This window comes from Agrilus planipennis, unplaced genomic scaffold, assembly GCF_000699045.2.
Source record: "Agrilus planipennis isolate EAB-ADULT unplaced genomic scaffold, Apla_2.0 scaffold146, whole genome shotgun sequence".
Classification (NCBI taxonomy): Eukaryota; Metazoa; Arthropoda; class Insecta; order Coleoptera; family Buprestidae; genus Agrilus; species Agrilus planipennis.
This window is the reverse complement of record NW_020438977.1, coordinates 387,854-400,459: the sequence shown is the minus strand read 5'-3', so window position 1 is coordinate 400,459 and position 12,606 is coordinate 387,854. Positions and strand designations below refer to the sequence as shown.

Genomic DNA, 12,606 nt, shown 5'->3' with positions numbered 1-12,606 from the left:
ACTCTTAACCGGTGAGGAGCGTATAATCCGTACAGTACTGCACGGAAAAATTGACCATTTTATCCACTACAATTGCATTGCTCAAATGTGCTGTTATTGGTACCATTTACTACTGAAAATATCAACGAGATGTTATTTATATTTGAAGACATATTAAAAGCTTTAACGCTTGTTTTCGACTCGCACTACTATTCATAATTGAACAAAACTTTTGGCAAGTATTGTATAAAAAAGTATGTTTAATGAACAAGAGTCGAGAGTATAATGAGCTTTTTTCTCCCTACCTAGGATTTTGCCAGCGCGCATCCAAGAAATTGGAAGGGGTGCCCCTTCGCTAGAGAAAGTAAATGAAGTATAATACAATTTATAATTTATAATTAATGTTATAAATGCTTCAATAAAATCACAAATTAAACTCCACATTAAAAACATTCAACGATTTTGTTTGTTATTCCCTCTTTGTAACCTAACCATAAAAAGAAAACAAAAAGAGAAAACTTCCACTGATTTCGTTAGTAAACATTTAATACACACACATCGATATTAACTCTAAAGCTCTATAGAAGGTGAAATAAATATTACACGTTCCTATGCTTTTCTTTTTTTCAATATTTGTTTACAAAACGATATATTAATCTAAATGACACATCTAGACATGATAAATACTTTTACTTTATATATTTTTCTTCCAAAATACTGGATGTAAACTAGCACGTACCAGTTCTTACCGTGACCGAGTAAAGATGAGTTGACAAGCAACAATAAAAAAGCACTGTGTTTTAAAACCCGTTTCGAAAATACCTATTTTACACAAATATTTCGAATAAATTTTTCATATTTTGTTTCTTCTATTTTAAACACCTTAAGTTTCTACATTTTTTAGAGCTTCAAACGACTGAGTTATTTATATGGATCGATTCAATCCATCGTCTTTGTTACTCAGGGTTAATATTTCAGAAATGACTTATAATCTCTATAAATATGTCAATTTAATTCATTTCTGTATGAAATACCACATTTTATGACTACGTATCGCAGGATTAGGTAATATTTAAAATATTTTACGTAGTTCTTACGTAACATGTTTTCGTTAAAAAACAGGTCCTCTCAAATGCGGTTCATTTCTATCATTAGGCAAATTTATTTTTATTTCTGTATTTCTTCCGCATCGAAAGTAGTTTAAATGTTTCGATAAGGAAATTTTACGAAACCCAAAAAGATTTTAATAATGGTTTAATTATATAGCAAGACATACTTTTACACAATTAACTTGTTTACCATTGATAAAGTGTTATGATAATGACTATGACACTTAAAAATTATTTTAGAACATTAATATACAAGGTGTCTCACGGTAACTACCCATTAGAATATTTCTAAAACTAGATCGATTTAAATTTTGAAAATTTGGCTAATACCGTTGTTGGGTATGCTCTCCTCAATTAAAATAATAGCATCTATTTAGCACTTCCGGTTACACCGGAAGTTGACATCAATTTTATTATTGTAAATGCAACACCCAGTATATTATGACGGTTTCGAATTCTACATAAGATTTTAGGTTGACTTCTTTTGCTATTTCTAAAATTTATCGTTTTCCAGATATTAAATTTTTTAAAAAAAGTAGCACAGAGCAGTAGTAGCAAAAATGCATGTCCACTTTACAGTAAGAAAGCTGGAGCAACATTATTCTTAAGAAAGATAGTTATATCCTTAAGCTTCCCTTCTATACTTTCAATGTGCATTAATAACATACAGGACGTTGTATGTTTAATGGCGAATTTGGTTAACTTCAAACAATCGTAAGTTCATTTTTCAAACGAAACACCCTGTATGTGTTTTCATACCCATTTGCAGAATTTTATTCACTTTGAATGACACCATGGTTCTCTATATCTATCTCCCCTAATTTTCAAATTATTTACTGTTTTAAATCGTTTAATTTTTGACGCAGATGGCTGTGTATTTAGTAACAGATTAATATAAGTTAATAGTTGTCACTGAAACACCCATAATGACAGTTTAGTCATTAAATATTTTTATCCTTAATGTCAATTTTTTATTAAGAATGAAAACTGAATACACATATTCAAATTAAAAAGAATTTTAAGAAATCAGTTACAATACGGCGAAATGAAATTAATTTTGTTACACTACTCGTTCATAATTAAATCTATGAATTACTGCGAATATTTTCTCAAAATTCATTCGAAAGGCACTGCACCATATTGTATATGTACTTACACAAAATAAAAATACACTCGTTGAATATTGACCAAACGTGAAATCTTATATTATTTTGTAATATAATCTACTTTCACTCACACAAAAGATAAATTTAAATTAACTTTGAAATCGAGACAGCGCTACCTATATGTGAGACGTCAGCAATTCCGAGAAAGTTAGAAGTCACGTAGATGTCAACGGCTTCAGTTAGATGGGTTTAAAAAGCGACGTCTACCAGCATTATTTTAGTAATTTCTAAGTAATTAAGGGAGGGGATTAACGATAAAATATGATAAAAATGGATAACCATACATGAATTGTAATTTATGTAACTCACCCTTCCAACAAAGAACCTTCTGTAGCACTTAGCGGTATCATCAGTTTCTATTTTTGCGCGCCAAGTACCATGGGGCACTATGGGTTGTCCCCGATGGTCCCTTGGACAGTCGTGTTCTGTTCCATCAACCCAATATCCTTTTTCGGGAACAACTATCATGGCATAAGGTCCAGGATGCGATAGAGTTTCCAGAAGCAGTCTTTTGGACGCTGTCGTGGGTTGGGGAGATGAAGGAGGTGTTGAATGAGCCGATGTCGGCATCTTGATGTTGTTATTAGTGGTAAATGCGGAGGAAGAGAGGCGATCATCTTGTCTGTTGTTTTCTTTATCGACTATGTTGGTTTGGACATTGTTTTGGTGATTTTGAGTATCTGACTGCAAATAAAAAAAAGAGCACCATGTAAATTCACTTACTGAATGACATAATAAAAAGAAAATAAAGATAGATTTATTGACAAAAGGTCCTACAGCTTCATTCCTATTTTATATCTACTTGCTCCTTTTTTTTTTTTCAAGGTTCGTATCAATGTTCTTGATTTTGAAATTTTTTAAGTGTGAGTAGAACTCAAGAATTTTGTAGGTCTCGGTTTTGGAAATCGAAAAACTTTCGTAAAACAATTTTTGCTGTCTGCTGTGTGAAAGAAATATCTATTATTTGTGAATTAAATTAAATACCTTATAATAAGGATCCTTAATTTTAGTATTCTTTTATTGCTTTCAATTCGATATTTCTGGATGCTCTTGAAAAGAGTCTTGGGGGCCGCTCAAGTTACATAACGAACTTAGAGAGAGGTCCTACAAATAAATATTATGTGTTTTATACTGCAAAAGCGACGGAAATACATTGTAACAAATAATATTTTAATGATTTTCCGTTATTCTGCGTGGCATAACTACCATTTGTAGGTAAAAATGGTCATTAGCGTATTACATAACATTGGAAAAGGAGAGGAAGGTAAACAAAACGTGGCGGAGCGTTATGAAGGGGAGGTGGAGTCTAAATTCTTCAAAAACTCAATTGCGTATTGCTTGAACGGTCCCTATGGACAATAAGGTGGTCCTGTAAGTGTTCCGTTTTCATTTTCAGGTACGGAACTTTAATTAAGTAAATGCAATGTTTTCTACACAATAGCAAAGTTGAAAGAAACTTCTGTAATATATACCGTGTTTATCCTTGTCTGAAGGGGGCATCTATTAATTACGTGAAGCGTTTAGGGGAAGAGGGGTTCGAGCCGAATCTCACCCAATCTCACGTGGGGGAGAGGGCGGTATTTTTTTTACGCAAGCAACAGTGTAAAAACTGCGATAAATTGAGTTAAATTAATTAAACTGTGTTTCTCCACTATTACTGGAGCTGAAATACACAATCACAAGTAGCACAGTAGTCCATCGATTGTTTATATGTCGATTGAGATGGGTGATGGAGTAAAAATTTACGACATCTCACCAGGGGGGGGGGGAATAAAAAAACTAATATTATACACATAAATGTGAGTTTGTTTGTTTGCTACCAATTCACGCATTTTTTTGTGCATCAGGGATTCAGAAAAGAATATACTGTACCTTTATCCAGAAAAAATACTGTTCCCAAGGGATAGAAAAATTAGTTTGAAACGGTTTGCTTCCGTCTACATTGTCTAGAGAAAGCCACACACTTATGTAATTTTATCGTGCAATAAAAAGATTATATCTACAATATTAAAAGATTCCTCAACCCTTTTTAATCGACCACAGTTTGTTTAATATTTATATTACATATGTTCTAACTAATTAACAGCAAATCACCATTAAAACGGTAGGTATACGTAGTTTGAACAGCGAAAGTTGAAATTGCTCCTTGAAATACGTTCACTCTCTAGTTTCTTATTATTAATTTAATATGTGCATATATAAATTTCTAACAAATTTGCAATTAAATACGTTGTGTATACATGTGCAGGCAATACTTATTACATGCTCCGGTTAAAATATATTCAGATATTATTGAAGTAAACAGCCAACAATTAATTTTTATTAATCAGAAATTTACTAACACTTCGAAATAAAGAATATAAACGTTGACAGGCTATAATAATCTACATATATATGCGCAAATTATTAAATTTATTTTAGAATAACACCCAAACAGACCGAAGATCCTATGAATAATTGCCAAATAAATTATTAATTTACATTGAGCGAGTCTACAACAACAAAACTACAACTTTCACTAATAATTTAATAATTCATGTTTTTTGATATAATAACTATCCATGATGTCAAAAGTTATCAATTACTACGAACAACAATCTTAACACATAGATTTCTTGAAATATATTATTAATCAAAATAACACTAAAAAATGACACAAAAGGATTATTAAAACAAAAAGCAGAGAAGTAAATTTCTTACTCTGGTTCATAATATTTATTTTTTGCTGGCAAGGTATTGGATACATTCGTCTTTTTTTCTAAATGCTTCTTTCAACTACATTCACAAGCTTAAACAAATAAATTCGTTGTATTATATCGTATACGATTTTCATTTTTGAGACAAAATATTACAAATCTGAGTATATATAGACACTGTTACTTTATTAAAATTCCCTTTGAATTGATTGGGTACAAATAGTTTTCTATTTAAAGTTTTACTCAAAATAAACTCACACAGTAATGAATCAAATAAATAACAAACAGTTTAGTTAATAGAAAGTTACATATTTTATAACAAATTACAGTAGAAATACCATTGCTCCATTTTTTGAATCACCCTAAAAGGACAACGAAACTTTCTATAAGATCCCTCACGCGTTCGCCCATCTGTTACAATCGTTTTATGAAAACTGAAGTGATGAGACTTTTATTTTCTCTAACCTTATGTTAAAACAAACAACTGAATTATGTTACAAAATATTTATAAAATAAAATAACGGTCAAACAGACAAACATGTAGTTATTTAAATAGTTTTTTCATCGAGAAAATCGATCTTCGATGATTTCTTTCGTTTGTTTCAAATATGTTTCTTCTCAAAATCAGCTCTCAACACGTATAATTAATAATTACAATATTATTTTTTTTTGTAATCTGACTACAAATTTACTGTTTTCGGATTTCTTCCTTTACTTGTGCTAAGTCATTTTCAATTTCAACTTGATATCTCTACACGTTCCTCAACAGACAGGCAGGCAGGCAGATACTTATTTTTGAATAAATTATATTAGAGCGCCAATTTTTTTGTTGATGGTGAATTTTGCGATGCAATACATTAAAACTCAACAGTAGCACAATTCATCAAAACTCTTCCTTATTATTTTGTTAAAAATGATGGTGCTACGTCACCGGAAATCAAACTGAGTGGATTACCACAATTTCTAATTCTATACTTAGAAATTTCACATTAATTATTTCGCCACACGGATTGTTCTTTTAAGTAGGTACTGTGGATTTTTCAATAAATATTTTGTAGCTTTAACGTAATGCCTACTTGAAGCTTAGCATAGTAATACATCGAAACATAACGTATTATTTAATGTCTATGACAAAAATCCTATAGGTCTTACATTTTCAAAAATTATTTTGCCAATGCAAGAAAGTTATTTGGCGGATATTCATTGTATTAACGTTTAATTTAGTCGAATGGAGACAACTATGTGAACAATGAAAGAGTTTTAAAAAGTGAACAGTAATGAAGTGACATATTTGGAAATAACATTAATCAATTTAAGGATGTTTGGGAGGTACAATCGGAGACAAGAGTACATAAAATTAGTAATTCGTGATTAATTAGGTTTTGCAGCATATCATGAGGTAAATAAATACTATCTAAATTAAAAAAAGTATACGGTTTGAGAAAAAATTTGGAATTTAACCAAAAACTGAATAAAATAAGAAATAACGAGTAATATGGAAAATTTTTAACTGACTTTTGGCAGTGAATATGCCTTGATTTCAACTTCGAAACAAAACAATATTTAGTTTCAATCTCTATTAATAATGAGCGTAAAACTTTTNTCATCATTTTTACATTTCATTTTAATAATCTTGTACAGTTTTGTACTTATTTGGTGTTAAGATTGTAAATTGCGTCCGAATTTTTATTTATGATCTACAAAAACAATTGTGTTTGGTACCTTTTTGCTACCCGTAATTTACCAACAGAACCGCTCAAGTCAAAAAATTTGTATACTTAATGTTTGGAGTTTGTGCTGTTTCACGTTAGGTAGGGCAGACTAGGGTAGAGTAGGACAGGTTAGGTTAAAGTAATAACAGTTTTACCCCCCTCATTTTATATGTATATATACTTGATTGAATTTCACATTATTTTTAATTATCAATCAAAAAAATCTGTCATTCAGATTATACTCAGCTTACGTTATACGCTTGTAGCGCCACCAACTGTAAAAACTGGCAGTGAATCTTTCCATACTCCAGATAATCGATATTGATGATTTATTATTACATGTTTGTAATTGTATGCCCGTTATTATGTAAAAGTCTTTAAAGTCTACCTATAAATTTGAAATAAAACTGATCACCTGTTTAATGATGTTAAAATACAAATATTTTCTTTTGTTGCATGCAATACTCAATAAGTTATATGTAGGTACCTACATTTAAAATTCATAATTTAGCAGGCTTCCCGCCAGACTCGGGACCCTTATTAAGCTTATTACCAACGAACAGCATTCAATTTTTATTTATAGGTGCATATTAAATTTCAATCTCCTGCAGCTGACTTTTGAATAAAATTACTTTTTCGACATCAGTTGGAATACGTATTTTCATGAATGTGAATAAGGGCAAATATCTTTCAAGGCGCAGTAATAAAGAGAATGATTTCTCTGCAGACACATTTGTTATTGGAAGCTTTGCAAGTTGCAAGGACCAGTAGATAGACTAATTTATTTTAGAAACTGCATGCTTACTATGTACATATATGTATGTAGTAGGTACTACGATTGGTATGGTGATTGGAAAATTTTTAACTCGCCTCTCGTTCCCTGTTCGTTTCTTTCACACCATAGTAGAACAGCGCACAATATTTTAACGTCATCGTCATCCAGAAATGGACAAACTTTATAGGAAAACGTTCAGATAATAGAGGGCGATTGCGTTTTTAAGCACGCCGCAGGCGGACAGCCCATTAGAAACAAGGCAACAAATGCAAACCTCGGTATATCTAATTGAATTCTCGAGGGATGGATACGTGAGTTGGAAAATGGGAGATAGGCAAAAATTATTGCAAAAAAACGTCATTATTCGGACTTTTAAGAACCATCAACATTAAAGGTATTTCCGTTTATTAAATTTCCTGCTTTTTTTATTACTAAGGTCAAAAATATATTCCAATTTAAAAAAAATGGTCTAACCTTCACATGATCCTCAAGGTCAAGCTCAAGGTGACATTCAAGTTCAACAATTGATTTCCTTTTCCTCTTTAGAGCAACGTAAACTTACCATAACCTTATTATTTATTTCTTTTTTTATACATTTTTTTATTTAGGTTGTGGTAAATTTAGGTTTCCTTGATTTAATTTTAAATGTATTTTGGGGTTAGCTGGTCAAGCTTAGAGTAGACCATAGCAGGAATTGGGAAGCTTTTAAGCTGCAAAAAGTATTCGCAATAAAAATATTGTTTCATGAAAGCCACAAACTTGTAATTCGGCTTTTACATTTTATTCCAAAATATCGGATACAGAAGTGGTAATTAAATAAATAAATATGACTTTATTTATATTATTACCATGCTACAAAATATGGTATTTTGCTAAATAAGACTTAAATCATATTAAAAAATCAGTACGAACGGCGATCTTGCATTTCTCTAGAAAGTTTTGGCAAATCCGGCACACAACTGGTAATTTTTAGTCTGACGACTCCAAATTTTGATTATTTATTTGTTGTTTTTTATTAAGTTCATAAACGACTTGCTCGCTCGAATATGTTGCACACCAAAAGCCTTCTATTTGACTATAGCATTTCGGAAGATTATTCCAGGCATCGAAAATTAGTGCTTCAGGCTTATACTGCGATATCTAAAGACATTTCTGCCTTTCCAGCTCTTTTAAGCTACCACTTAGACTCGTAAATTTTGAACTCCACAAATCTTTGCTTTTTAAATCTAGTAATTGGATTTCGAATGAACTAGCATTGATATTAAATGGAGTAAAATTCAGTTATTTGTTGTTAGCTTTTAGAGGATTCGCAATGAAAGCCAAGGCAGATTTATTTATTTCAATCAAATCGTTCAGCAAAGCCACCCTTCATTGTTTTGATACTCCTTGTGAAGTAACCATCAGTATAATAGAAGCACTGTTTCCAACCTGAAAATTCCTTAAGATTTTGAAATGTGTAGTAATGTGCCCATCTCCATATTTTCTGTCACAAGAAGAAAATTATTTTCAAAACCAACTACTTCTTCCAGTAATGACAATGCAGTGTTTCCTTTTCTTTAAGGCTTTAGATTCAGTTCTTTGAGATGTGTTGTAACGTCAGTGGTAAAGTTCAATTTTCTTGTTTTAGGTATACGCGTGCGGTGCGTGTTTGTCCGTTCCGCTTTAGCTTGAATGTGAAGAGTCTCAATTGTCTGTGTTAGATATTTCGTTTTCACAATGAAGAGACGTGATGGTGTTTAAGTTAAGTTTATTGCAATCTGCCTTTCTAGGGACTTTAGGATAGACTAGTCATTCCACGAAGCGACCATATCGACCTTTGATTACAATGCAGTATTACTCCGTTGAATTTATTAGATAAATCTGACGTCCATGAAGGATCGAATCTGAGGAATTACGAGCTCGAAGCACAGCTCATTCACTAGACTTTTGCGCGCTTCCAGGCTAACTATCCTAATTTTATTATCAACTGTCAAGAATGTAAATTGTGTTATTTACCTGAATAACACCAAAATTGGGACCAAGAGCTGAGGTACTTTACATAGAGACTACGCATCGTCAAAGACAATACTAGATGAGAGTTACACGAAGTTGTTGCCAATGAAGCAGCCTTACTAGCTGTGCTTGGCTCACGCCACTTTGAAATTTCGCCAAGATTTTTTACAATTTTTACGAGGTCAATCGATAATTGGAAGGTCCCTGGTCCCTCATAGTGTTCTGGGTATCATATATTACTGATGTAATCGCACAGCCTAATATGTTCATGAGGATAGTTGTTCATATCATGATGTGATTTGAAGAAGGTACAAATATAGTGCAGGGATCCATGTTATAGTAGGAAAAAGTTGATTGATACATTTTTTTTAAACGCTGTTTTCACTGGAAAAAGTTCACTGACATTTTCCGATGTGATTTATTGGATTTTCTTGGATTTGGTTTCATTTCTGTCTGAACTTGGATGACTTTAGAAGAGTGGATAGGACAATTAAAGCGACAATAATTAGAGCGAGAGTAATAAGAGGATAAGGTACTAAATGACATTAAAACGATATGATAAAAAAAAACTCAGATTAAAAAGACACCGCTTTCACAGAAAGGTGGTGAGCGCCTCCAATGAGTAGGTTATATCAGGCTGTCGCAATATTAGAAATAACAGTTTAAATCATATGAACTTATTTTGTATGGAACAAACAAATTCGAAGTGGTCAGAATTCTGTCGAAACTGCCAGACACGGATCGCGATTTCGATCTTTTTGGATCACTTCAGCGCGTCGCAGACAGTTTGGACAGAACACGACGTAGTGGTGAGCTACGCCGTGGATTCAGTTCAGCAAGTAGATATCCATCTATTTAAATAGACTTGGTTGAGCTTAACGAATTCCACTAAATGCAGCATTGTACTACAGATGGCGTTTACCACGCCATTTGTGGCATTTTATATTATTTTGTATGGGTCTTGGGAATCGGCCCCAAATGCCCTTATATAAATCCTGTCCTGCTTGAAACTATATGAAAAAGAGTTATTCAGTTTGTGACTGTTGTATGATGATCTGACCTTCGCTTAGAAAGTTGACTTGACTTTTGTCAGTATTATTTTATGCATAACTGTATCTATAATTTAGAGATTGTTTTTTTCCAACCTGTAAAATTCTGTTATACATAGAAAATATGTATTTGAGATGTTTCTCGACTAATTTGTAAAAGAAATAGTGGAATATGCTTCAGTTTTATATCAGATCTAAGAGGCGCCAGAAATTTGATGCTAAAATATTGTTTTTTGCTTATCTTAAGGCATTCAAAAGTAAGGCAAATGTTAATAGTTTTTAAGTACAGGCTATCCATTTCAATGCTGGCAATACTTAAAAAAAAGTTAAAACTAATCATTTCACACTATTAAGTATTAGTTGGAAAGTTATCCTGTCAAAAAGAAAATTACCTCCTATTTCTTATTTTAAGCAGTATTACGTGTCTGTAATTGCTACAGAACTAAAAAAGTCTGTATGTACATTTGCATAATAACCGAGTATACACAATGTGGTTTAACTAAATACATCAAAAAATTCTAGAAGAGAATTACAAAAGAATTTGGTTGCATGTTATTAGTAAATGGAAATTAACCTGAATTCTGCATAATACAGTGAATGTTAACTACAATTCCCACGACCATCAATTAAACGTAGTTTACATTCGAATACATTCTGGTAATAGAAACGTGAGATTATTGGAATATGTTGGTCAAAAATCAAACTTAGTGTGCTACTAAAGAATAGTATGAGACATTTAGAACAGTTAGCTTAACTTCCTAAAAAATTATTATAGTATGTTTAGATTTGCAGATGATATAGCAGTGTTGGCATCTGGCAAGGAGTTAAAGATAGCCTTAAATAAAATGGAAGCGGTATTGACAAAACAGTATTGTATGAAATTAAATAAGAGTAAAACAAAAATATTGGTATGCAAAGGAAGAAGAAGTAGGGAAAGAATGAATGTAAAGAACGGAGACGAAAAATTAGAAATAGCTGATTTTCGATATTTAGGAAGTCAGATATGCCAGGACGGAAGGAGTAGTAGGGATATAAAGCAGAGGATAGCGCAGGGTCTAGCCGAGTTGAAAAAGATTGTTAAAGGTGTTTGTTTGGAGCACGGCGTTGTATGGGTGCGGCGGAAAAAGTTAGAAGCGTTCGAAATGTGATGTTACTGGCAAATGATGAGGATACCGGGATAGAGAAGGTTACAAATGAAGAGATATTAGAAAGAATAGGAGAACAGAGGACTCTATGGAAGTCAATAAGAAATTGGCGAGATCGGTTGGTAGGACAGGTTCCCAGTCATGAAGGTCTAGCGAGAGACTTATTAGAGGTAGAAACATAAGTTAAGAGGTGGACCTAGATTAGATTACTGTTCGCAAATAGTTAAGGATATGGAATGTTCTAGTTTTAAAGAAATGTAAAGATTAACTAAGGTCAGGAAACAGTGGAGCGAGTCCAACCAGTCTGAGGACTGACGACCTTATGATGATGAGTACCTTCATGTTGAGAAAAAGGCAGTAACAGTTAGACTAAAAGAGGACTAAAATCAATAAAGAATTAAAAAACCGAATGTTTAGTAAAAGAAAAGCTATGTTTTGATGGTGTCTGTGGTTTTCTCATGGAAGTCAATGTACGTATAGCAAGTTTTTTGTCCTAATTTTATTTGAATTTAGATAGTATTTCTCTACGTTTCTGTTATAGGTAAGTACTAAGGTATACTTGGTTTACTTTCTGTAACGAAGTGACCTTTAGTGTAACCGGCGCAAAGTAGAAAAGAACAGCACTAGGCCAGAAAGGGAAGGAGACAACTCTCGGACAAACTCTTAACCGGTGAGGAGCGTATAATCCATACAGTACTGCACGGAAAAACTGACCATTTTAACCACTACAATTGCATTGCTCAAATGTGCTGTTATTGGTACCATTTACTACTGAAAATATCAACGAGATGTTATTTATATTTGAAGACATATTAAAAGCTTTAACGCTTGTTTTCGACTCGCACTACTATTCATAATTGAACAAAACTTTTGGCAAGTATTGTATAAAAAAGTATGTTTAATGAACAAGAGTCGAGAGTATAATGAGCTTTTTTCTCCCTACCTACGATTTTGCCAGCGCGCATCCAAGACATTGGAAGGGG

At 32.5% G+C, this 12,606-nt stretch overlaps 1 protein-coding gene across 3 annotated transcripts in view; it reads right to left on the bottom strand.

The window, feature by feature from the left end:
* LOC108737705 (rap1 GTPase-activating protein 1) overlaps window positions 1–12,606 on the bottom strand; it is a 385,828-nt gene that overhangs the window by 26,504 nt on the left and 346,718 nt on the right. For all 3 annotated transcript variants that reach the window (XM_018470764.2, XM_018470765.2, XM_018470766.2), the window contains one exon: window positions 2,564–2,938. In XM_018470764.2, coding sequence (XP_018326266.1) covers window positions 2,564–2,938 — 375 coding nt within the window. The remainder of the gene's footprint in view (window positions 1–2,563; window positions 2,939–12,606) is intronic.